This window comes from Bipolaris oryzae (genome assembly GCF_000523455.1).
Source record: "Bipolaris oryzae ATCC 44560 unplaced genomic scaffold scaffold_12, whole genome shotgun sequence".
In the NCBI taxonomy this organism is placed as follows: Eukaryota; Fungi; Ascomycota; class Dothideomycetes; order Pleosporales; family Pleosporaceae; genus Bipolaris; species Bipolaris oryzae.
In genome coordinates this window covers 181,810-206,495 of record NW_006911288.1, presented here as the reverse complement: position 1 = coordinate 206,495, position 24,686 = coordinate 181,810, and the positions used below count along the sequence as shown (strand labels likewise).

General features: G+C 49.0%; 12 protein-coding genes across 12 annotated transcripts; 2 read left to right on the top strand and 10 right to left on the bottom strand.

The window, feature by feature from the left end:
* Positions 1-342: 342 nt before the first annotated feature.
* COCMIDRAFT_84161 (uncharacterized protein) lies at positions 343-814 on the bottom strand (the record flags this gene model as incomplete). The annotated part of the gene is made up of 2 exons (XM_007685723.1): positions 343-539; positions 661-814. 2 exons carry the CDS (start codon positions 812-814, stop codon positions 343-345), a joined length of 351 nt encoding a protein of 116 aa, XP_007683913.1.
* Positions 815-1,669: 855 nt separating this feature from the next.
* Positions 1,670-3,142, bottom strand: COCMIDRAFT_84295 (uncharacterized protein; the record flags this gene model as incomplete). Its single annotated transcript, XM_007685722.1, has 1 exon — positions 1,670-3,142. One exon carries the CDS (start codon positions 3,140-3,142, stop codon positions 1,670-1,672), a length of 1,473 nt encoding a protein of 490 aa, XP_007683912.1.
* Positions 3,143-3,522: 380 nt separating this feature from the next.
* COCMIDRAFT_1657 (uncharacterized protein) lies at positions 3,523-4,838 on the top strand (the record flags this gene model as incomplete). Its single annotated transcript, XM_007685651.1, has 2 exons — positions 3,523-3,831; positions 3,888-4,838. 2 exons carry the CDS (start codon positions 3,523-3,525, stop codon positions 4,836-4,838), a joined length of 1,260 nt encoding a protein of 419 aa, XP_007683841.1.
* A 57-nt stretch (positions 4,839-4,895) lies between these two features.
* COCMIDRAFT_84123 (uncharacterized protein) lies at positions 4,896-7,211 on the bottom strand (the record flags this gene model as incomplete). The annotated part of the gene is made up of 4 exons (XM_007685721.1): positions 4,896-5,436; positions 5,484-6,002; positions 6,080-6,209; positions 6,263-7,211. 4 exons carry the CDS (start codon positions 7,209-7,211, stop codon positions 4,896-4,898), a joined length of 2,139 nt encoding a protein of 712 aa, XP_007683911.1.
* A 754-nt stretch (positions 7,212-7,965) lies between these two features.
* COCMIDRAFT_84117 (uncharacterized protein) lies at positions 7,966-8,700 on the bottom strand (the record flags this gene model as incomplete). Its single annotated transcript, XM_007685720.1, has 1 exon — positions 7,966-8,700. The coding sequence occupies one exon, from the start codon at positions 8,698-8,700 to the stop codon at positions 7,966-7,968; it is 735 nt and encodes a 244-aa protein (XP_007683910.1).
* A 690-nt stretch (positions 8,701-9,390) lies between these two features.
* COCMIDRAFT_1654 (glycoside hydrolase family 64 protein) lies at positions 9,391-10,698 on the bottom strand (the record flags this gene model as incomplete). Its single annotated transcript, XM_007685650.1, has 1 exon — positions 9,391-10,698. One exon carries the CDS (start codon positions 10,696-10,698, stop codon positions 9,391-9,393), a length of 1,308 nt encoding a protein of 435 aa, XP_007683840.1.
* Positions 10,699-12,010: 1,312 nt separating this feature from the next.
* COCMIDRAFT_33041 (uncharacterized protein) lies at positions 12,011-14,379 on the bottom strand (the record flags this gene model as incomplete). Its single annotated transcript, XM_007685675.1, has 6 exons — positions 12,011-12,795; positions 12,850-13,130; positions 13,178-13,384; positions 13,432-14,049; positions 14,098-14,169; positions 14,255-14,379. The coding sequence occupies 6 exons, from the start codon at positions 14,377-14,379 to the stop codon at positions 12,011-12,013; spliced, it is 2,088 nt and encodes a 695-aa protein (XP_007683865.1).
* A 414-nt stretch (positions 14,380-14,793) lies between these two features.
* Positions 14,794-15,402, bottom strand: COCMIDRAFT_84112 (uncharacterized protein; the record flags this gene model as incomplete). Its single annotated transcript, XM_007685719.1, has 2 exons — positions 14,794-14,939; positions 15,051-15,402. 2 exons carry the CDS (start codon positions 15,400-15,402, stop codon positions 14,794-14,796), a joined length of 498 nt encoding a protein of 165 aa, XP_007683909.1.
* Positions 15,403-16,465: 1,063 nt separating this feature from the next.
* Positions 16,466-17,299, top strand: COCMIDRAFT_1652 (carbohydrate esterase family 12 protein; the record flags this gene model as incomplete). Its single annotated transcript, XM_007685649.1, has 2 exons — positions 16,466-16,759; positions 16,829-17,299. 2 exons carry the CDS (start codon positions 16,466-16,468, stop codon positions 17,297-17,299), a joined length of 765 nt encoding a protein of 254 aa, XP_007683839.1.
* A 131-nt stretch (positions 17,300-17,430) lies between these two features.
* Positions 17,431-17,847, bottom strand: COCMIDRAFT_84222 (uncharacterized protein; the record flags this gene model as incomplete). The annotated part of the gene is made up of 1 exon (XM_007685718.1): positions 17,431-17,847. One exon carries the CDS (start codon positions 17,845-17,847, stop codon positions 17,431-17,433), a length of 417 nt encoding a protein of 138 aa, XP_007683908.1.
* A 249-nt stretch (positions 17,848-18,096) lies between these two features.
* On the bottom strand, positions 18,097-19,671 carry COCMIDRAFT_44868 (uncharacterized protein; the record flags this gene model as incomplete). The annotated part of the gene is made up of 1 exon (XM_007685682.1): positions 18,097-19,671. A coding segment is annotated over one exon (1,575 nt), but the record flags the coding sequence as incomplete, so codon positions are not given.
* Positions 19,672-20,737: 1,066 nt separating this feature from the next.
* On the bottom strand, positions 20,738-24,247 carry COCMIDRAFT_33038 (uncharacterized protein; the record flags this gene model as incomplete). The annotated part of the gene is made up of 5 exons (XM_007685674.1): positions 20,738-20,852; positions 20,890-21,234; positions 21,299-22,972; positions 23,018-23,751; positions 24,110-24,247. 5 exons carry the CDS (start codon positions 24,245-24,247, stop codon positions 20,738-20,740), a joined length of 3,006 nt encoding a protein of 1,001 aa, XP_007683864.1.
* Positions 24,248-24,686: the final 439 nt, after the last annotated feature.

Here is a 24,686-nt window from a genome sequence, read left to right as displayed (position 1 = left end):
TGTCTTTTTTTTTGTTTCTACTGTTCAATTGTAACCTATGACTCTCATTGATATGGGATGCTTCTTTTTTTTTTCTCCTTTATGTTTTCCGTTGATGTAAATGTGTATGTAGGGTGTGTTTGTCCTACCCGATATTCAAATCAGAGAAATGATTAGGATATTGGGGAGTTGAAAAAAAAACACACCATGTTTAAAATGTCAGGCTGGATTGGGTTGGGTTGGATTGGTAGGTGATGAATTACATTTTTCAAAAAAGAACAAAAAACATGGCTCCTATGGATGATTTTCATTCCTTGTAACTTCAGTTTACAACATTACGTTTCTTTAGTATCCTCTTTCAACTCAATCCTTGCCCATCTTCACCTCCAAAACCCCCATGCCCGGGTTCCGCTTGAGCAACTCCACCACCGCACTAATATTATCTTCCGTCAAAACAGTATATTCTGGCCACAACTTCTCGCGCCCCTTGACGTCCCAGTGGATCTTGAACTCTTGGATTTGCTCGGCTGGGCCGTCTTTGGCTTTGTGCTTTGCCATGACTGTTTTTTTTCTCAAAAACGAGCGTCAGTGAGTGGGCGAGGGAGCGAGGGAAGGAGGGTGGGTGGGAATAGGCAGGGAAAAGGGAGATGGGAAAGGGAAAAGGGAGAGGAAAAAACGCACATTCTGCACAATTCGGACTACTAGCAATAGTGCTTGTGATTTGCTTGTTCAGCGCTTTCAGGGAGAGTTTCGCGCTCGTGTCTAGGAGGAGGAAGTCGTGGCGGTTGGAGGGGGGCAGGGTGAAGAGGAGGGGGAGGTTGGTTGATGAAGACATATTTTTTTTTGCTTTCTCCTTTTCTTCTTCTTCTTCTTCTTCTTCCTCGTTTATCAAGTTTTCGTAGTTAAGATGTATTCGTCCTCTTTTGATCTGGATTGTAGTTGTTTCAGGCGGCGTGAAGTATGAGCGCAAGTTTATGAGATGCGCAAGTGGATGCAGACAGTAAAAGCGAAGAAATGGGCGCGCGGACGTAAAATAAGAACTTGCTCGCCGTTTTTCTCTTTTACGTCAATCTACAACTTCCCGTTTCCCCCCCTTTAATTCCCTGTCCCCCTCCCTCCCCCCCCCCCTCCCTGTTCTGCGACTCCCAGCGTACGTATTTCTTGGTTGCTGTTGCAGCGAGTGTGAGACGGAGATACGTCATAGGGCGCTAGCTCGTTTTTGCTGTGATCGGCGCGGGTTGAACAGGGGTGTTGGGGTTGCCCCGCTTTGCTTACATGTCTGCGTCTTGGGCGGTTTGGGTAGGGAAGAACGCTGGAGAGTGTGTGCCTGAGGCGTGAGCTGATTGATCGTATTAGATAGTAGTGTAACTAACATGCTTACTTAATATGTGCATAGCGACGGACTACTTCCACGCTTGGCGCGATTATGTTCAAGGTAGGGATATGTTGCAAACGAGGAAGGGGTCTGTGATATTCTGATTTTCTTTTTATTACTAACGTCACTCATTTTATTTTTCTAGAATTGCTAGATCGGCTAAACATCTAGTGTTCATCTCATCGGTCTTGGTAGTCACATAGTATGACTACATAGTCCACATGTCCACCTTTACCAGCCACACTACTTCGCTATATAGAAAATGATATCACACGTAAATCATCAAAACTCGCTTAAAAGAAAACATAGACCTCTCTACAGCCTCGCTTCTAGTACCGGCGCCGCCTGCAACTGACTCTGCTCCTTCTCCTTCGTTGCTATCGCCTCTTCAAAGACCTGCATAAACCTCCAAACATCGCCAAAAGTGTTGTACAGCGGTACTGGCGCAACACGGATGATACCCGGTTTCCTCTTGTCGCATACGATGCCGTTGTCTACCAGTCTCGCACTAGCCTCGTCGAACTTGTCTTCAGGCAGCAAGACACTGAGCTGCGCGCCACGGAAACGCGGGTCCGTAGGTGTGATGATTTGGAAGGGAAACTCGCCGTTCTTGATATTTCGTGTGGCGATTTGCGAAAGGAGGTGTTCGGCATAGGCGGTTAGCAGCAGCGATCTTGAGCGCAGATCGGTCATGGATGTCTTTTCGAAAACGCTGAGAGCCCCGGATAGACAGGTGAGGTCGACAATTGAAGGATTTGAGCACTGGAAGCCCTGTGCACCGGGTGTAGGAACAAACTTGTTGTCCATCTGGAAGCGAGATGACTTGTCGTGGCCGTACCAGCCCTTGAGCCCCTTGTAATGGTCGTTGTTGCCGTGCTTTTCGTGGATAAAAGCACCTGCGATGGCGCCGGCTCCGGCATTCATGTACTTGTATGTACACCAGCATGCAAAGTCGACGTCCCATTCGTGGAGCTTGAGTTCGACATTGCCGGCGGCATGTGCGAGGTCCCAGCCGATTGTGATGTTGTGTTTCCGTGCATGGGCGGTGATGACTGGGATATCAAGGAGTTGGCCGCTGTAATATTGAATTCCAGGTAGCATAATGAGTGCAAGCTCATCAGCGTTATCATCGATGAGTTTGAGGATGTTTTTTGTTGTCATGGTGTATCCGTCGTCTGGCTCTACCAGAAGCATCGACTTCTTCGGGTCTAGTCCGTGCCACTCGATTTGCGACTCAATCGCATACCAATCGCTGGGAAACGGCCGCCACTCGCACATTATCTTGTGTTTCTTCTCAGTTGGCTTATAGAAAGCCGCCATCATCAAATGCAGGTTGATGGTCAATGTGTTCATGGCAACAATTTCCGAAGGCGATGCACCGACAACATTGGCCATTTTTCTTGAACATGCAGCGGCCATGTCTTGGTAAGGAGTGATTGGCGAGTCCTCAAGAGCGGTGAAATGGCCACCAACAACTATTGAACCCCATGTTTTGAGGTATGCGTTCATGTGTTCGCCGACAGCTTTCGGCTGGAGACCCAGCGAGTTGCCGCAAAAGTAAATGGCCTCGTCCTCTGCACTCGTTGCTGGATTTGCGGTTTGTGCATCGTCTTTGAGAGTCTTTCGCTTGAGCTGCGCCTTGCTGGGGACAATAAATTCGGGACGGAATGTATGCGGTATCTCGGTACTCTCATCAAGGGTCCGAGCAAAGTCGAATGACTCGGCATTTGCAGGCCATTGCGGCTTTTGGCCTTGGCGGAGTTGTTCGATAGCGCTGGTGGTGTCCATGGTGATCGGCCAAGATGGCAGTGTAATACAACGTTCGGATGACGACTGAAAGACCTGTGTGTGAGGTCGTAGTGAGAAATAGGACACTTAATATATGCTGGCTACTTCGATTACGTCTTCTAGAATCCGGCACTTGATCTGGCAAATATGCATTAGGCCAGCACCTTCTTCTTTTAGTCTTCCGACGCGCTTCCGACGTGCTTCCGTCCGCCTTCCGATCCGACACCTTGAGATCGTTCGAGGTTTAGATACTTGGTTGGCCTAGGGAAGTGGGCCAATGTGGTTTCATGATAAATGCGGTGTTCGCCGCCCTGCATATTCAACACCTTCTAGAATCCGTGAAACAATACTGTGATTTGCTTCTGTTTTGTTTTTTCACAATGAGTCCTCACAAAATCTTTAGTCTACCGTGCACTTCTGCACTACCGGAGTACGGCATATCTCAAAATGGCTTTCTTCCGGCTGAGCCGCCGTTGTCCCGATTACCACAAGACTACTACCGCCCATGGGAACAGATCATAGAGAAACTTCCTCTACTTATCGAGACTCAGCAAATACGGCAATGGGTTGACGAGTTGCCGATTCTCGAAGTATCTCAGCTAGACAGTGAAGCAGAATGGCAAAGGGCCCACTCGATGCTAGCTGTCATGGCTCAAGGATACATCTGGACAGGACCTGAACCATCAGAGGTAAAGAGAGCATCTCACTCGACTGAAATGACAACTAGTACTAACCAGATATCCAGCGACTACCTCCTGCAATTACCATCCCTTTCCTTCGGACGGCCGAGCACCTTGAAGTACATCCCGTCGCTACATATGCAGCACTGAACCTATGGAACTGGAGACCATTAACCAACAACGCCGACTTAACTCAGCCGGAAAACATGGTTGCTCTCTATACAGCTACTGGCAGTGATGATGAATCATGGTTCTTCATCATCTCAAATGCAATGGAGGCAAGGGCCGGTCCACTGATCGAGACCATGCTCGGTGCGATCGAAGCCGTCACAAAGGATGACGTTGCAACAGTAGTGCATGCTCTGCAGTACTTTAAGAGAGGTGTGGATAGTATCGGACAACTTCTAGAACGTATGGATGAACGATGTGATCCTCACGTGTTCTACCACACCATCAGGCCATTTCTGGCCGGCAGCATGAACATGGCGGCTGCTGGTCTGCCAAATGGTGTCTTTTATGATGAAGGCAATGGCAAGGGCACATGGCGAGCGTACCGAGGTGGCTCCAATGGGCAGTCTTCCCTGCTCCAGTTCTTCGACGCTGTGCTCTCGGTAGACCATTCAAGAAGTGGCGGTTTCCACGCGGAGATGCGCGGATACATGCCCGGCCCCCACGCTCGGTTCCTGGATGACGTTGAAGCGATTGCGAATATTCGGAGCTATGTAAATAGCCACCAAGAGAACGATGTGCTTCTTTCAGCGTTCAACGCAGCCGTTGCAGCACTCAGTGGCTTCCGCGATAAACACATTGCTCTTGTAACGAGGTACATCATCATACCAAGTCATTCGGCCAAGCCTGCAAACCATGTGAAGAGGAGAGACATCGCTTCTGCCTCTACAGAGCTTGTCGCAGAAAAGCCAAAGACACAAGAGCTGGTTGGTACCGGAGGCACTAAGTTGATTCCCTTCCTGCGAACGTCAAGAGACGAAACCAGCGAAACAAAAGTCGTACATTGAGCTCTAGGCTCCAAAATTGTTGCGAACAAGTTCGATACAAACACACAGTTCATTGAACTACGGGAAAAAGGCGTTGCCCATCTGTTGATTATGGATAGGGAAGAGCGGTATATCCGCCACAGACGCACCGTCCAGATTATAGGTACCCGGTTGAAGGAAGTCCTGTAAACCTTGGTCATTCTCACTAGGCCACGGTAGAGCAAAGAAGTCTGCATCATAGATAGTCCAGTCAAGCGGGGCTTGCGCAGGAGGGTTTCGCAGAGTAGTTTGTGTGGAAGATGGCAAGCCAGGCTCCGGTCGTGGCTGAGGCCCTTCGATTGGATGAGCACGAGGCGTTTGCTCGGATGGTAGTAGACCAAACAATTCAGAGGAAGCTTGCTTCCGCTTTCGGCGCAAATGCAGTTCCCGTTTCTTCGCATGTGCAGTTGTGATTTTGAGCAGAGACTGGGCAGCATGCGAATATTGACGAGCATGATGATCAACCATACCGAAGTAGTCCATGCAGGTAATCGCATCTTTACAGCTTTCTTCTAAGAGAAGGCCGGAGTTCCCAAGAATGCCGACAGCTAGAACCAATGTGGCAGTGAAGAGCCAAGATCTGGGATTTATTAGCAAATATCAGTGTTAGTATGCGTTGCAACGTACACTACCAGCGGCATCCTGCGAGGTAATTGATCTGCTTTGATCAACACCCGTAAAGTGTCAACCAATACCGAAGCCGCGTCGATTGCAGCATCCGCGTATTTGCGCTTCTCTTGATGATCAGCAGGCGTACCTCCATTCTTGAGCGACGCGCCCATGTATTCGTAAATTTCGTAAATGAGGAATGGCCGTGTCAAAAGCATGATACCATAGTAGTAGGAGCATAGAGTGGAGCAGGCGCCAACTACTGCCTCGCGAGATTGTTGTCTAGTTATAATGTCTGAGAGATTTCCGAGCCATTTGGACGCCCAATTTTTCAGTTGCCTTGAGACGTAGTCGGCGATCCGTAGAGATATCCGCTTGCGAGAGTACACTTCAACAACGACGCGTTCGACGATCATGAAAATTTGCACACTTGCGTCCAATATGTTGGCACCAGTATCAGATCGTATGTCCTCGGAGGTAACGTATTTGACCGTGCAGTCCACATCAGATGTGGAGGGTGGCCGACCTAGGACATTGCTGGATGGCAAACATTACATGTCAGTGTATGTTTACTATGGAAGTTTTGGTGAATGAGAGAAATCATAACGGCTTACCTGATAAGTTGATCGATGACGCGCAAACTCTTCCAGATACGGTCGCGAACCGATCTAATATTCTCACCGAAAGAAGCGTTCACTTCGGTTCTGTGAAGGCCAATTGCGTATGCAGTACGCGCAGCCAAAGCTGGCCATCGTAAGCAGGTGACCATCAAAATACCCTTACATGCAATCACTTACAAAAGTACAAATATGCACCATTTGGTTGAGAAGCGCGGAGCATGAAAATAGTTACCAGTGTGAAGCCCTGAACAGTAGAAACGTTCATGTTACTGCACATGAACTTTAGAAGTATTTTGAGCGCGTATTTGAACCAAGCCTCTGCCTTGTCTTCGAACTTGTCTTGAGCACCGATGGCCAGTACAAGATAGAAGACAGCAGTGGCAACGTCGTCTGGGCTAGAAGCCTGGTTACTCGCCCAGTTTTTCAGCTCTGGCAATAGATCCTCGCGTTGAAACAGTTGTACGAGACCACTGCTGGCTACAATGTACTCTTGGACCAGGGTATCTACATGTTGCAGCTCAATGGATGGACATTGTTGTTGATCGGCTGAGGGGGGGCGCGTGATTTCGATAATGGGATCTCTCGCAGCCTGCACCGAAACTCCTGAATCAACTTCGGATGTGATGAGATGCTTGACTGTTTGTAGAAAGGAAAGTGGGGCGCAATCGCCGATGAAGATTAGTTTGCCTTGTGCGTCACGAAGGATACGGCCTTCCAGAGGGACCGCAGTATCGCCTTGTAGGTCGTCTCTACTCAGTGTAGGTGAGAGCGATGTTCCAGTTTCAGCGGCTTCATGCTGGTATCGCGATCCTTGAGAATTGTGTTCACGAACAGTGTGGTCTCGGTTGTCTGGCGTATGGCCAGCCGAGAGGATGCGCCGGAAAGACGAATTGTCAGTGTGGGCGGGTATACTTGGAGAGTTCACCACTGAGTGGGCTTGATTTCGTGGAGCTGGACCGCTGAATGTACATGTAGCTGCACGCTCCTTGCGTATACAGTATGCACATGGTAATTCACCATCGCACTTGACTTTTCTCCTTCTACACAAATCGCATGCTGCCGCGACGCGATCAAGACGACGCCGCTTTTCGGATGGTGTTACCAGCTGATCTGGTCGTGCGGACATTGTGAATCTATGGCAGCAGAGCTGCGCTTGTGGGCAGTTAGTGACGGGAGGCAATGTGGTTAACGGAACTTCCGTTGTTGTTGAGGCAGCCGTCGGACGCGTCGGATGTCCAGTAGCTTCGGCTTGTGACTGTTAATGGTGGGCTTGGCAGTTCTTCAGCCGAGAGAACGCGTCATTGTGCATGCCAGCTTCCGATGCTCGAATCACTACCCGGCGATAAACAATGTGTCAGTAGTACTCAACAAACGCGGTGGTAGAAATACAACTACAGATGTCGAAGAAGCTCCGTTTCCTTCCCTCTCGCTGTTGCGAGTATCTTTTTTATGGAGCTTCATCAAGAGGTACAATAATCACGATATATGGTATTGCATTGTTCACTTACTCATTGCGGATAGTTTCTTACTTGGAAGACATTGAAGTTACGTAACAGCCAAGATAAGATTCCAAAGGACCTTTCAGTCAAATAGCAGTGTTGACTAAACCAATATTCTCATAGCAGTATCACGTCCCTGCTGAACAATTCTTTCCAATAGTCTATTCTTCTCGATATTACCAAGTATATGAAATCTTTTTTGTATCCTAGAAACGAAACCGTCCTCCCTATACTAACTCCCTTCCGTGAATGCAACTCCATTCTAAAGCAAACCCAAATACCTTTCCCAAACGCCATCCCACTATTTTACCCATACCCTTATACCAGAAAACCAACATAAGAAAACTTCAGCCCATCCTCACAACCCCTCACCAACCCCCTTTAATTGATATCTGTCATCTGGAAATCCATAACCACGAAGTTCTTCAACCATCTCAGCGCGATCTCCTTGGGATCCTCCCCCTTCTGGATCCACACCTGTGTCTCCGGCAGACAAGTGGCCCAATTAAGATAATCGGTCCACTCCTCTGCCATCGACTCCAATTCCCACTGCCCGGTCTGCGCATTGTGTGTGCGGCGGTGCCAGGGGACCTCACGGTTATCGTTGAGAATGTGAGTGCCATTCGACTGGCAGCTCACCGAGCGGAGGGTGTTGGTGTACAGGTTGATGCGGCTGAAGTATGTCCGCATATTGCTGATCGTGGTATGGGCGGTGTGAAGCTTAGGTTGGAGCGAGTTGGTGAGTAGCCCAGCGAGTTGTGGGGCGGAGGTGTTGCGGGGGATATGTTCGGCATCGGAGACCACTTCCTTCAGAAGAGTGATGCTAGTCTCCAGTGGCTTGAAGAGGATGTGGTAATCCTCTGGGTCGTCGAGGTCAAAGGCTTCCTCCAGGTTGACCAGGTGAGGGCCATGGATGATACATTCAGCCATGGCTTCGCGCCTACTGAGCTGGGATGTATGGTAGCAATATCCCATGGAGCGATAGTAGTCCTCCATCTCGGGGCAGTACTTCAAGAGTTTCTTGCCATGCTCGATCAGCTTGGCCAGTGCTTGCTGGTATAGCTCCGGGAGCTGCGAAGGCTCCGCAACGTTGAGTTTGATGCAACCTTGGCACATGGTGATGGATTCTAGGTGATGTGGATAGTATTCGAATCGTATTGGTGATGTTGGTTGTTTTCGTTCGGTTTGAATGAGTTGAATGTTGTATATAGAAGAAACCAGTACCTGAAATATATAGTCTCAGGATCGATGAGAATTTCGTCAATGTGGGATATCCGCCACTGTACAGTGAAAGGTGTGTTGACATAGTGAATTCATGGTTGCCCGGTGAGAACAGGCGACACTGCCTGCTATTGGCAATACAATGTCGAAGCCATGCCCATTTGGTACTATATTCTGTACTTTCACAACACCTCTTTGGGTAATTCGTCGTGAAAACCATCCACGTGTGGCTTTTCTTGGCAGTGAAAAACGCTTGATGAATGCAGCTTAGTGAGTGTCAGCCTTCATATTCCAACATACAAGTGGGGCCACCATGAAAGGTGCATGGATCTATCACTAACAAAAGTATACATTAACATGAGTGGGCAGAGAATAGGCTGATATATACAAACAGGCTTTAACATTCTATAAGCGAGGCAACGACGCCTCGATGTGACGATAGTGGTATTCTAAGACGGAGAAAAAATACAATGAAAAGGTATATAGTGACGAAGGATGTATGCGAAAACCACCATTTCAGGTAACAGGCTCCCATTCTTTTTACCACGACAGACATGGACAACAACTAATAAAGCAGCAATCACACTATTGATTGCCGCCTACAGCAATGGTAAACAGCTGCGGACTTCCGTCAAAAATTGTTCCAGCGACATCCTGTCCACCGTCTGGGACCACATCGTCGTAGGGGAAAGCGTAACCGCGTCCATCCCTCTGAATCTCATGCAAGATGCGCGCGTAGTGGTTCGTCGTCGGGTCTTTGTAGTATTGGCTCGGGTTGCTGCCATTAGGAAATTGATTGCCAGGTGTGTTGAGCAGAGTACTTCTGTTGAAGGCAGCTGCGAGACGAGGAATGACTGCATTGCGAGCCTGGTTGGAACCGGTTTGGAAAGGTCCAGTGCTGCATGTAAAAATGTCTCTTGCTGTCGGCGCAGTGAAAGAACCCGCCTCGCCAAGTTGAAGCTCGTTACCCTGGACCCGACCTCGCAGGTTACCAGCAGCGGCTTGTGTGTTGATGATCATGTCTTCATTGCGGAACTTGTTCCATACTGCTTGGACGTAGCCATCCCAGTAATTACCCCACGCATCCGCATTGCCGACAAGTAGGTTGTTCGGACTCAGAACTCGCAATGCACGGCCGTTATTCTCGTAAATCAGCTTGTCCCAAGGACGCCCATCACTTTGTGCTTGGGCACGTAGCCTGTCCTGCAACACTTTTGGTCCATCAGGACCCATGCCTGGTACGCTCTGCGTCTGACCTTGGGTGTTGGTGAGGCTCATCGCAACTGGGATGCTGACAAAGTCGACATAACTGATGTTAGCAAAAAGCTGTGCATCATTGTAGGTGAATTCGCAGAAGGTCCAGTCGATGTTGAAGTTTGGATCGCTAGGGTTGGTTACGCTGGGCTCGACGACAGCAGGGCCGGGGTTGAGCCGGAAGGTGAGTTTCGCATCGATGCTGAACCAGATGCGACCGCCAGCAATCTTTGGTATTCTGACATTGACAGTATTCCCGGGATTACCGAGCGGAATGGCGACGTCAGCCTGGAGTGGTTGTAGGATATCACTAGGCGCTGTAGGATAGTACACAGTCTGGCCGTCTGACTGGATAAAAATCGGTGTGTTTCCCCGCTCGAGGGCGAGACCTGTGATGTATGCATATACCGTGCTAGAGCTAGACTTGTTCTGGAGCGCGAGCTGAAGGGTTCCGGGGGCAGCTTCAGCTAATACTTGTTGTTGGTCACCATTGGCCTGGGCCGCCGGCGCCGGCGCTGGTGCTGGCGTCTCGATGAGACTGTCGGCTTTGGTAGGGGCGGAAGGTTGTTCTGCCGGTTTCGATTTGCGGTTCTGGAAGCTCTGGCGGCGCTTGTTTAAGAAACTCTTGAACGCCTTCATGTTGGACGACTGTCAATTCCCAGGATAACAAATGTAGAAGCAAAAAGATAGATAAGGATAAGTATATCGAGGATGCTGTTCTTTGAAAGGCGTAGAGAGAAAAGAACAAGTCGACAATGCGAAGGATGCTTCGAGGTAAAGTCAATTCTTAGACGCGTAATGCATGGAAATAACAAGGAGATTTATACATGGATGACAGCAAAACGCGTCGTCAACGACGTAGAATTCAAGGCGTGAATACCAGGGTCCAGCTGATGTCACACATGCGATGGCCCTGCCGGGGTGGATAAACCGGTTAGCGGTCGGCGCCTGCTCGCCAAGAGTCAGCAATGGCAGTTAAATTGTGGCAGCCAACCAGAGCGCGGAAACCATCACCACCATCTTGCGGCCCGATCGGGAAGGCCCATGTCAAAGAAGCACGGGAGATGCACTCGTGCCTGGCAATGCTGACTGCGGGGTGGTGGGATTGCGCCATGGAGAGAGGCTGCGAGCTGGTATTGGATAGAGCCTAATAGCTGTCAGCTTAGAACAATGAAGAATAGTAAGCAGCAGTACGGGAACTACTGTCTATCTAGGGCTCCAAGCACGTGACCTTCGTAAAAAGGTCTCACATGCTAGCATTTAGCGCTTAAGCCATGCGCATGAAGCGCCCAGAGACGTTTTCGCGGCTGGGGCGCGAGCCAGAGCGTTGCATCTTTAGTGTCTAACCTGCCATCTCGTGAACTGCCTTAGCGTAAGAGTGATCACCCATGCCACATGTACTGCCGGGAAGCCAGAACTAACCTACTCATACCCCTACTTCCTAATCCATCCCAAGCTCTTAGGCTAACAAATAGGGATGCATAACGTGAAGACTGTCTGCACCTATGCTTTCCAAGCTTCGTCAATAGCGTTCTTCTGTGGACAAGAACTGGCACTGATCGCCGACATCTGGATCTTCGATTGTGGTATGCTTCGGTCACGCTGTAAGCCACAGAGGACTCGCACGAATGTGGTCGAATCGTCCGAAGCAATCATATTCCATCTTGGTATGCGAGTAGGCCCAAGCGTAAAGCTCGAGTGGTGTATGACTATTCTCTCTTCTCACTTTGGTCCATCTTGTCAATGTCCCGTGCGGACGCTCTGTCATGGGTGCACCAAGTTGGTGCCCTCGGGTTACATAGAAAGGTGTGGTCGCTGGGATTTACAACACGTGGTATAGGGCTGTCCTGGATCCATTTGCGAAAAGAGTTGCGTAACAAATGCCGAGGCTAGTAATTTCTTCTCCCAGTGTGTAGCGCTAGGCTAATCATCTGATCTTCTCTACCGAATGCTAGAATGACGCACCACTACCGAAAGCCATGTCTGAGTAGCTTTCATAGCATTGGTCGCCCCAGATGCCTCCGGGCATATCGAATAACTGCTCAATGTCGAAATCTGCGCTCCTCATTAGCGCAAACGGGTCACTGCTCCCACTGGCAGCACCATCCATCTCCGCACTGCCTTCGCACGTGAAGTCCACATCAGCCAGTGCGGGGTATTGCGCCTCTGATCCATGCATGGGGCATGCAGTTGACATGACAAAGATTGGACACGAGGCTTCGGCCGTACCTGTCTCCGTTGTCACCCTTTGTGGAGGCTGCATAGGTTTCTGCAATGGCGCCTTTGGTCGGATCTTATGGGTATACCAATTCTTCGTCAAGTCCATCAAGAAACACATTGCTCGCCAGAAGTCGCTGTGGGGCTGCTTCACCTCGTCGTACGTCGATAATTTTTGCATTCGGAAGCACAGAGACTCGAGACACAGCTCGAGACGCACTCGCTCTTGAGCTGCTTGTACATCCCAGCCGCAGGCATCATGGTTATCATTAGGCATACACAGCCTGGCTACCGTCATGATGACCGACGGTAAACGTATCCACTCAGAGAAGGATATGAAATGGTACTCATTACTTGGAAAGGATAAAAGAGTATCCAAGAATTTCTTGCCACCTTCTAGTGCAGAGAACAAAGAGTTGAGTTGTGCCGATTGCGGTGGCGGGGGAACGTTCAATGTACGCGGGCGAAGGGAGACGCTGTGCAACAGTGTCTTGCTGAAAGAGAAGGAAAGCTCGAGCACTGTGTGGCATCAGCGAAGTCCTGGTAATTCCTTAGACATAGAAAGGTAATTACGTCTTTGAAAGGCAGGGCAACAGCGTTGTGATTTCCATGCATCAAGTTGACTTTCTATAGAACGCAAATGCATAAGCATGCGTCCATCAGATAGTGGCAGCTGCGCCGTATCAGCCGTGAATAGAATGTCTTGTATTTGTTCCTCGATCTGTCGCAGGGAGATCAGGTGGCTAATGATTTCATCAGATTCATACTCTAGTTCTTTGCCCAAGCTTTCAGCCGCTTCGGTCATAAAACGTGTATGCTTCAGTAGATTCGGCTTGTAAAAAGCACCGCCTACCCTGCCCAGTGTCAGCAAAGTATTGAACATTCCTTAAGAAGAACATACATGGAAGAAATGTAGTAGCAACCCAAGAATGCTCTTTGCCTTTCTCGTAATTCTTTCCCAGATGGCGGTGGGGGCATGCCCCGTATCGGAGGGGTAAAGTCGATTGGTTGGTAATCCTGGTGGAGACCAATGTCAAGTGCCAGTCCAATCACAAGGTGGTGTAGGAAGAAGATCTGTTGCGTCTTGTGACTGAAAACGAAATGGTACCTTTGGCGTTCAGTACATTGTAAGCCATGCATGTGGAGGAGAAGTACCAGGATAGATAAACAAGGACGCTCTGCACTAGCCCAAGTGTCTTCCGAGGACGGACCATTGTGCGATGAGCGAGTTCCGTACGGTATATTGCTTCAAGTCTTCTCTGTTGTGAGTAGTCCTTCCAGGACGCTACTGTCATTATCGCAAGGAAGAGCATTGGCCTCTCTGTATGCAAGTCGATGCCAGAGAGCTGTTGACATATAACAACAAAAGGGAACGTAACCGTCATGGAATGAAATTCTTTCATCAAAGATTCTGCTTCGCCTGAAGCAAGTAGACTCCGGACAAGATCATCATCTATGGGGTCTTCAAGTCGCTTTGTCAGCCTGAAAGGACCTTCAGAAGACTGACCGGCAGTCTGTCGATCATTGAAGCCATGTATACCGCGAATTTCTTCGAGGTATTGACGGTCAACTTCAGCATCGTCAGAAATTCTCCCTAAGCGTGCTTCTGATTGGGGTTCAACAGACATCCAATCTCCTGTGGCAACTGGTTTTGTCGTCTTTGGCGGAACAGGAGGAGGAATGAACGCCGAGTTAGCCGTGACTTCATTTTCAGATGCACAAACGAGTTTGGCTACAAGCCCGTCAATCTTTTGCTCAACTTGAGCAATGCGTCTGAATGAAGTGAGTCCCAGAAGATGTTTATGGCGGACACCGACTTACGAAGGGGCACGCAGCTTTCTTGCTCGTCGGGGCGCTTCAGCCCAAACGCACTCGTTTCCGGAAGTGGAGCATCTGTGATATTTCAGCACATTCCTGACATAATTGAGCCATCTTCAAGGAACTTTCGCTTCCATAGCTACGGTGGAGCGAGTAGTACCTCTGGCATCGACCTGATTGACTGCTCGGCAAACATTTAGTTTTCAGATTCCTACAGCGTTGACACGCTTGTAGAGTCCTTGGCTGCTCGGCTTTTGCAGCGGGACGCCCCTCGCTTTCCTGCATCCAGAATTGTATGTGTGAAAGTTACAGCAAAAGTAGGGGATCGGGGAGAGTGTTCAACCCGACACGGAACGGAGAAAACGCCCCAACCCGCTCCCCGACCAGCCTAACCGCTTTGGGATGCGAGTGCAGACGCGGGGACCCGTGGTTGCCTTACCAGTTACATAATTTTATCTCCATTGAAACAACGCGAGCATCACCAAAGACACCCTCAACGAGTAGAGATTTATCAGCTTTTCGATTTTTCGTATCTGCAAGACAAGCAGGACAATGTGATCTCTTATGATATATGGCAGCAGGCCTTCGACAATGCCCCGTTGACCGCTTCTGAGTTCTTGATATTCGCCCTCCTTCTACTTGTGAGCCACCAAGCCCGCTTATTACTTTCCTCTTCTATTTGTGAAGATAACAGTAGCTTTAAAACTGCAGCTTTGAAGCCAACTGCCAACCATACCAAAGCGTTGCGCCAATCGTTACCAGATTTAAATGGATGCTAATCGCATGCGCACGAGAAAACGCCTTGTTCAACAGTAGCTTTTCCTCACTCTTTGAATCGCGTGTTGCTATTCCTCGCGTTAGTCCTACGTCGCACGAGCAGGCCATTGGAATTTCGCCTCAAAGCCGCTATTGTTACGGTCTCGAGAAGCAACGAATCACACAAGAGCTCCACATACCTTTAGTTGCCCTCTCGATCATCAAAGCCCTAGACCGAGGCCCATACAATCCAAAGTTCAATCCTCCAGTCACGCCGGCTACTGCAAAAGGAATGCAGCTGGCCGGTTCTCCGAATGACGAGAATGGACCGTAAGGTGGACGTGTCAGCGCGACGACGAGCAAGAGCAGAAATTGGGCGTTGAAGTAGGCTGGGAAGAGTTGCTTCTGCAAACCCACAAATGCAGGCCTAGGTAACGCCCTGTAAGTAATCTTTGTTACCACGAAGGTCTGATATAGTTCCGTCCCAATCAAGGCGGAATAAGCCAATAAGTGGACCGATGGAAGAACGGCCGATACTATGGAGTGTAACATATCGCCAACTAAGAATGGGGTTGAAACGTCAATTGAATTGACTGAGAAGATACGGTATACTCGAAAGGGCCTGCTGAATGATTTTGAGTTGTGTTGCTGCCTGGCGACCAGAGGCGGATCGGATCTCACGTCGCAATTAGCTTCCGTGCCGTTTAGTTCTACCCCTTTTTTAGAGATTTCATTAGGAGAGAAGGGACATTGCCACTACCTTGAGAATGAGATTGGTTTGATCACTTGTCGTGCCTTTTGTGTGGATGCAGCAACACCGTCCTGCAGCCACTAAAGCGCCTTTGTTCGTGGGCCGACAAATGTCTAAACAATCACATTTATGCAGCAGCCATCTACTCTGCTGATTAGAAACTCTCTAGTCTGTATCATAAGCAAATTGCGTACCTACATCACACTGTAAGAACCTATTCTTAAAGACGGATCTCTCGGATGAGATTACCGCGAGGTTCCTGGCGATCGGCAACGCCACACCGCTCTTGGTCAACCGAAATACTCGGATAAGAATACGTCCGCCAAAATAGCGCCACGTCAATGAGCGTAAATATACACCGCTATTACAGAGTAATATAAGATCTCCTTACATCATGTTCATCTATGTAAAGACCTAGCGGTTTTGTATACAAAATATTTTTTTCTAGTTGTGTTGTGGTGAATGCGGCTGATTGCAAGTAGAAGCTTTGTTTGATGGGGGATTTTTTATCCGGGCATTTCGTTTGACCAAGAGTGCCCCCGCAGTATTTCCCCCGCCAAAGTAATTGCACGAATTATTTGGTTTCTTTACGACGATTTTAGGAAAAGCTGCCGACAATAGAACCGGTTCTCATACCACTGCGAGTATAGTGATGATCTAGTATGATACTCATAAATTAAATACATGATGGAAGATGCCTTCTACTATTTCCGCCGTCAGCGGTATAAACATGAGAGGACTACAAATGTAAAGGTGTACTATCGCAAACTGGGCTTTTCTCACTACTCTAAATCATCAAATAATCAATATTCTTTATCGATTGTTACATTGCCAAATAAGTAGAAAGATATCGCAGCTCCAACCATGCGTTTTACCCTATTATCCTTGCTGCCTCTTTCTCTCGCAGCACCAAGCAGCTTGCACGATGCCGCCGCCAAACCCATATATTGGCTCCTAGCCGGCGACTCAACAACAGCCACCAACGGCGGATGGGGCGATGCATTCCTCTCCAAGACCGTCGCACCAGGATCTTCCGGCAAAAACTATGGCCACAGCGGCGCAACAACGGCATCCTTCCGTGCTGGCGGTGACTGGGGCCGAGTAATCAAAGACATCTCAACCTACAAGCAAGACTACAGAGTCTATGTCACAATCCAGGTACTGCATCCTCGCCTTTTTCAAACAAATAAAAACTCAAAAGAAAGATTCAAGTTAACAGTAACAAAGTTCGGCCATAATGACCAAAAAGAAACATCAGGCGTCTCCCCAACCCAATACCGCACCAACCTCGCAACCTTTGCTTCGGAAGTCATGACTTCGGGTGCAACACCCATCCTCGTCACACCTCTCACTCGCCGCACCTTCAACACAACTACCAACCGCGTCATCGAAAACCTCGCGGCAGAAACTGCACTCACCATCGACGTCGCTACGTCCAGCAACTTGCACTTCATCGACCTCAACAAGGCGTCGACAGCGTACGTCAACGCGATTGGGCAGGCGGGCGCGGACACGTATAATTGGGTGGGAAACGGGAGTACGGCGCGGGATCGCACGCATTTGAATCCATGGGGGGAGGTCGTGTTTGGGCGGGTGGTGAGTGATTTGCTAGTGGAGAAGTATGCGGGGGAGTTCGGGCAGTGGACAGTGAGAAATGAGACGTTGAGTCGGCTTATTAGAGAGGGAAAGCTTGCTTAGACTTTCTTCTTTTTGAAGTAGTGCCTTCAATGGCAGGAGGAAGGGTTGGAGAGGGGGTGTCATTGTATGCATTTACAAGATTAACCAGGAAAAGACATGGTTGTGTGGACTGAAACGGTTTGTTGGCTATCTCAGCTGTACCCTTCGCCGTTGTATCCTTCGCCGTTGTATCCTTCACCATCGTATCCTCCGCTCGCCCATCGATTTCCTCTTGTTTCGTTCGTTTTTTTCGCACTGGTGAAGCCGCTTACGCTTGAAGGAGGAGTGTCCCAGGGTTGGTACGGGCTACTACTTTCTGTATACTGGCTACCTTGGGTCGAAACTGGAGATGAAATCTCAGCATGTTGGGGATAAGGTGCATAGGGTTGCTGTGCTGGAGAGCCCGGTGGATAAGGGCAATATGGTCCCTGCGTCGGTTGTGAGAGCCCTGGATATCCATATGGTTGCGGCTGAACGAAATGCTGGGATTGCCGATGCGGAATTGGCGGATGATATGGCTCGTTTCTTAGGCTAATGGAATTGATTTGTGAATCATAGGAGCCGGACATGTGGTGTGGTGATGGACGAGAAGGCTGGCTGTCTGCTGCATGATCTTGTTCAGAGATTGAAGAATGCAAGGGTGGCCTATCCATCGAGTAGCTTGACTGTCGCTGTTGGTGCTGATACCGAGTGAGCGCTTCCAAGTTCGCAATAGATTTGCGGTTGACAACTTTGCTCTGCCTCTTCAGCCCGTGATCGACACTGGCTTTCTTTGAGGGTTGTGCGTTGGGTTGAGGCGCAACTGAAGTCTCTGTCAGTGGGTTTGGTCGCTGCGAATCAGGCAATGGAGCAGAGTCACATCGCGAGACAATGGTTCCCGGGGTTTTGGTGCGCAAAGGAGCTGGCGGTTGTACGTCGAAATCCTGATAAGCGGAATTTTCAAGCGGAAACGTACCTCTAATTGCGCTTATTGAAGGATACGGTGTTTCGTGTTCGACCTCAGTTATAGTTTCCGTAGTTCTTGATCGTATGTGATAAGGTAGGCTCGACGAACTTTGCGAGTGCTGGCCGTATGGAACTCCGTAGCGGTCTGCAGAATCTGCTGCTTCATATGTACCATACCTCGCATTTGATGGCAGTGGTGGTACCGAGGAATGGGAATGTGGCCCTACACTCAGATTCGGTGGAGTGTGGCCATATTTTACTGTTCTGAAACGCTTGACAGTCGGATTGCGCTTACAGCGGTCTTTAGCCTCCTTCAACAGCTTCCGTATTTTCGCCTCTTCAGAATCATCTTCTTCCAGTTGCAAGTCTGTTACACTGCCCTCATCCGTCTGACCAGATACCAAGACGTTGTCACCTACCCATTTCTCCTCCTCCTTGTCTTCGTTGTCCTTTTCGACTTCATCATGCTCCGATTCAGCATCGGAATCCAAGTTGTCTTCCTCGAGATCAGAATTGTAATCTTCTTCCTCGGGCGCATCAATAGCGTCAGATGCGGACCCCCGAGTTTCATGGCGAGCGTATACATTAGCACCTGCTTTAAGCAAAGCATCCACACAAGCGGCTTGACGATAGGCGCAAGCCTCGATGAGTGCTTCATCGAGCAGATGATCTGGAGGTTTCATAGTCAGGTATCGGTCCAGGATAGCTTTGTTCCCACGGAGGGAAGCAGCAGCGATGGCACTCCGATAAATCCCTCCTTGAACACGGAAATCTGCCCCAGCGTCCAGCAACTTGTTGACGACATCCATATGGTTGAAGTAAGAAGCTGCAATCAGAGCTGTGTGATACTTGCCGTCTTTATGGTTGACAAGCTCTATTGCCCTGCTGAGAATCTCGTTGATCATAGGTAAGTCGGCTTTCATCGCAGCTGTCTGAAGAGCGTCGCCGTATTTGCCTCCCTTCGCATGGACATCCGCTCCGTGTTCTATTAGCTTTCTGACAACCTCAATATTATTGCCTTTGACAGCAGCCGCTACTGTCGATCCAAGCAGGCCCCCTGAAGCTGTAGCATTTGCGCCGTTATTGAGTAAATGCTCGACGACGGATAGAACACCAGACTGCGCAGCAGCAAGGATCGGGAAGCCGTGAAGACCTCCACTGGCATTGACATCGGCATGATGTTTGATAAGGAGCTTCACAATCTTTCTATGTCCACCAGCTGCGGCAGCAGACAGTGCTCCCCCAAACATGCCATTAGCTGGTCGGACATTAACTGCGGCATGGTGCTTCAAAAGTTCCTGCACAACGTTTAACCAGCCAGCAGCACATGCGGCTTGGAGAGCTGTTCCATATGTACCAGAAATGGGTTCAGTGATTGTGATGTCGGCACCTGCCTTAACCAGGACATGGATAGTCTCAATGTCGCCCGCCCACGCAGCGGCCTGCAGAGCTGTCCCATATGGGCCTCCGATGGCATTGACATTAGCACCCGCTTCGAGTAAGACTTCGCAACAATCTTCATCGCCCTCGGCGCTATATTTTTGTCAGCGGCGCTTAAGCTATAAGGCTAGATACTTACGCAGCAGCGTGAAGTGCAGTGCCATATTTCTCGCTCGAGATATGCACATCAGCGCCATGCGCCAATAAAAATCTCAAGCCTTCGATATCGCACGCATCTGCGCAGTTTATCAGGGCAGTTGTTCCCCTAGCGCAGGCTGCATCTATGTCTGAGACATTCTTGATGATAAGCCCCAGATCTTCTGTGAGTAGAGTTGAGGCAGCGAGTGAGATCACTGGCCAGTTGTCTTCGCCGCCACGCACATTCACATAAGCACCGTGTTCAAGCAGTATTCTGGTCGCAGTGCTATCACCTTGCTCAACTGCTGCAATGATCGCGTATGAAAAGTGGCCCCCAAAGGCATTGACATCCGCTCCATGGTCGATAAGGAGGCGAATGGTGGCTTCATTACCTGTATGTACGGCGGCTAGATATCTCAGATTAGTGAGAGGCATTGTTACAGAACCGGACATATACCTTGTAGCTCATGGCTGTAGTAGCCAATGGGTTCAGTGTTGGTTTTGGCTCCACGATCCAGTAACAATTTCACGTTGTCGGCATCGCCGAACCATGCAGCCGCCTAAGGAGTCAGCATCAACGAATTGCTAAGTTGATCTCAAGACATACCTGAAGAGCTGTACCATAGTCTCCTCCACGTTTATTGACATCGGCTCCTTTGTCTAGCAGGGCTTTCATGATCTCCATCGTACCGTCGTACCTGCATTATAGTCAGCACGATTTCAATGATCAGTCGTAAGCTCAAGAATTCTGCTGAGTTAGTGGCCAGAAGTGGGTAGTCCGACAAAAGTGAAGGTTTGGTATGCAACCCCTCGCAGAGAGCTCGCTGAGGGATATTTGAAGAAATCATCCATAATCCTCCAAAGGCTTGATGACAGCTCATACTTACGCGCTGGCTGCTAATGCGAATCCGTAACTTAGGATCGGTCAGCGTTTGATTATAATACTTGCTTGGCACACTTACATAGGACCTTCGACGTTGGGGTCCGCACCGAACTCCAAAAGAAGCTTAACTGTCTCCAGATGTTTGTTGTCGGTAGCTTCGTACAATGCCTTATCGAGCTGTACTTGGTCGATCCCTCGCGGATACAGCAATCTCAAGACCTCCGTTCTACCGTAGAAAGCCGCTAGTGAGAATGACCTCTGATGTCTTAGCGAGCAAGACGAGAGCTCTAAAACCCGGTTCAATATCGCAGCCACGATTGAAGCGTAACCTTTCTGAGCAGCTGCCTGTAAGGCTTGTTCTAGAATCAAAACTCGTTCTTCATCCTTCAACAATATCTCAACGACCTCCAAGTGATTATAGGTGGCTGCAGCGCTCAGGAAACTTTTGTAGGTTTCTATGTCAAGATGCGGGTCCCACGATTTTGAAAGAAGATAGCGAACCACGGCAGCATGTCCGCGCCGTACAGCTGCACCAAGTGCAGAGCCATACCTATATTTTGGTAATACTAGTCAGTGTACGCTCCGGTGTTGGCTTAAATATGACTGTTACGTACCAATACCCCTCCTCATCCGGATCAACGTCTGCTCCCCGTTCAATCAAGATACGCACCGCATCCATATTTCCAGAAAACGCGGCGAGGTTCAGCGCTCGTTGATGCGGTCCACCAGGAATATTTACCTCGGCATTGCGATCCAGCAAAAGCTCAACAATGCGGTTATCAAGACTACCAACAGCTGCATAGAGCGCCGTTCCATATTCAGGAGATATAGAGTTTACGTTAGCGTTACGGTCCAGTAATATCTTGACAACATCGTAGTGGCCATTCCTGCAGGCAGCATGCAATGCTGTTGGGCTTCCATCGGAGCTTACGAAATCGACATCTGCACCTGCGCCAAGCAGAATATTGATGATCTCTTCGTTTCCGTTGTTACAAGCATAGAAGAGAGGTTGAAAACCTAAGGAGTCTTGCTCATGTACGTTGGGGGTTCCATTGAGGTTTATGAGATGATCAACCAAAGCAGGAAATTCGAGGATCACTGCCACGTGAAGGGAGGAAATGTCTTGCTGGCCTTCCATACCGTGTACTTCCCGGATAGTATTCCACCACTTCTGACGAGCTTCCGAGTCCTTCTGCCAAAATGGGTGGTTAAAGTTGAATTCCTCGAGAACATCGGGCGGCGCCCGTTTCGCATGTTCCACCCAATAACGAACGGGATATCTGAGGTCGACATCAAGTAGGTCTTGGCTCTCGTCATCTCCCTGGTCTGAGGATGTATCACTCATATCGTCAGAGTCTGATTCATCAGTGTCAGTGTCTTCTTCATGTAGTGCGTTCTCTGCATCAACGGCGTCCTCAATCTCTTCTTGCTCGGTATCGTCGACAGATACATCCTGTACCTCGATGGCCTGATAAATGTACTCCAATGAACGTAGAGCAATGATACCGTGCTGCACATCGTCGAGGTCCAACGAAAGATCATACTTGGCGTATACTGCAAGGTGTTCTGCAGCAGATATATCGATCCATTCAACAGTACTGTTGTCCAGATCCCAGTCATTGCCTCTCAAGGTAAGGAACGCTCCACATCGCACGATGTATTCTTTCAGCTTCTCAAGATCTTCTAGGTCGTCATGAGGCAATCCAGCCATGACGGCAAGCTCTCGCATCATTGGGGCTATGTATGATAGGACTCGGCAACGCAGTATCTCCTTTGTGTATTCGTATCCTTCGGCTTGTGGGCTGAGAATCCGCTTTCGGATGTGTTCAAACATGTCCGTGAGACCATACGGGAATGACTCCAGCAGCTTCCTAATCTCAGCATAGTGCGTACGTCCTGGTTTCCATGCGTTTTTCAATTCTCGTACGACGAGACTGACATAAATCCAGTTGTCTTCAGCGCGAAGGTAAACGTGACGTTTCACAAAATATGCCAAAGAAGCTGGAAGGCCAAGTTCGTCCACACGCACAGATATGTGTGCTTTAAGGTCGTCGCTGACTTGAGCGGAGTTGTCTGCATCGTTAAGATCAATTTCTGGGACCTTGCCCTTCAAGCATTTCTCAATGCTCGGACGACCACTGCGGTTAAGTAGAAGCCATTTGATAGGCCGAAAATCTCCGTCATTGTGGGTCGCAGTTGTGGGCTCAATCGCTCCTCCCATGTATGCAAGGAAGTGTTCCAATGAATCCTCCGCTAGTTGCTCTACGCCATAGACAATGATGTATATCCTTCAGTTGCGGGTATCCTCGGCCATTTTTTGCAGGGCCGTCCACAGTGCAGGTATCTTCAGCATTTCTTCCGGGTCAAATATTTGGTTCGCGACGTCTCTGCTGCCCTGAGAGTCCAGGAGGAGGTGGCGTGCAAGGTCTTGGTCAATATCTAGCAACTGACGAATAATGATTTGTAACAACCCTTTCAAAGTGCGCCTCATCCTGTCACTTTGGTCGCAGTAAAAAGATACAACTAATGAGTTGTAGTCAACACTTTGCTTTAGGTACTCGAGAGCCGAAGATGCGATAGCACCTTGACCTGTTCCAGCCTTGCCATGAATCCAGAAAACGTGATTGGTATCCGAAGTTCTCCATTGCTGGAAATTGGCAAGTTCCAGAATTGATGAGAGTTTGACGCTTTTCGCTTCCCGGTAGGAGCCCTTCATGGCTGCTTCAATATCCACAAATCCTTTTCCTAAAGCATCTATCATACTATGGTACGTGCGGTCATCTACCTGTGATTGCCGAAGCATATTTTGGCGCGTTTTGATGATACTGTCTGCTTTGTTTGCTATTTCTCTGATCTCGTCGGATACAGCAGTGAAGTTGCCATCCTTTGGTCCGGGATACTTGTTCAGTTGAAAGTGATCCGACATGAGGGAGAGGCTCTCAAATGACTCGATGGTTGCAGAATCTTGATCAACAATGCGCTCCTTCTTTTTGAGCCACGAGATACCTTTGATCATATAGTTGACGAGGTCACTGTCGTTTTCTTCCCAGAAGCAAAGTAGCCGAATCTGAGCATCTCTCGCCATGAAAGAAAATTCGGTAAGCATACTTCGCAGGATCTCTGAGTCTTTTTCAAGGACTTTGAGAAGGGATGATGGAGTGCCCCAGCCAGCAAGCTCAGCCATAGATGCCAAAATTAGTGCTTTTGACTGACTGGATGTGCCATGAAATGGCGTACCTAGGAAGAAGCAGCCAGCAACCCAAGGGTAGACATTTGGGAAGTCTCTTTGACGCGACCGTGCCATGAGTAGAGCCTTTTCCAAGATAATGCCACCCAGACAATGAGCAATGAAGATAATAGGTGTTTTTGCTTCGTTCTTGATGGATATCAGCAGGGAATCAGATGAGGTGGCATTCAACACCCACTACTCTTGAGCGATCTAGACTGTGAAGCAGCTTGTTTGCCACATTATCTATCCGTTCATCGACAGATCCCTTTCCAAACCATTGTGACTGGTACTGAAAGACGCTAATCTTGGCATGTGGGATCTTTTTTGGCAGCATGTTGGCATCTCGCAGCCAATGCACCTTGTCTTTCTTCCATGTGTATTCAGGGTCCGCCCCTAGGCCAGGGATGGCAATGATTCTGCAAGCATTTGTTATTCAAGTTCAAAATGGCACGCATGGTGACATACTCGACCTTGGCCGACGACTTGACCGACGATTGTTCATCATTTGGATATACGACATTCAATCCGGGGTTGAAAGACTATCTCTTCAGCAACTGCATAGAGACAGATTGGCACTACTAACCTGGGCATCGAACTTCGAATGCGGAGCTTTCGCGGCCGAAGCCATCGCGAACACTTAATCTACGAGTTTGCAGTGTGTATTGAAAAGCAAAGATCGCTTTGTTTTCGTTATCTGTCGTAGAAGAAATGCGCGATTGGAATATTCGGAGGCTCTTCCATATTGGACCTAGGCCTTGGCATATACTTACTTA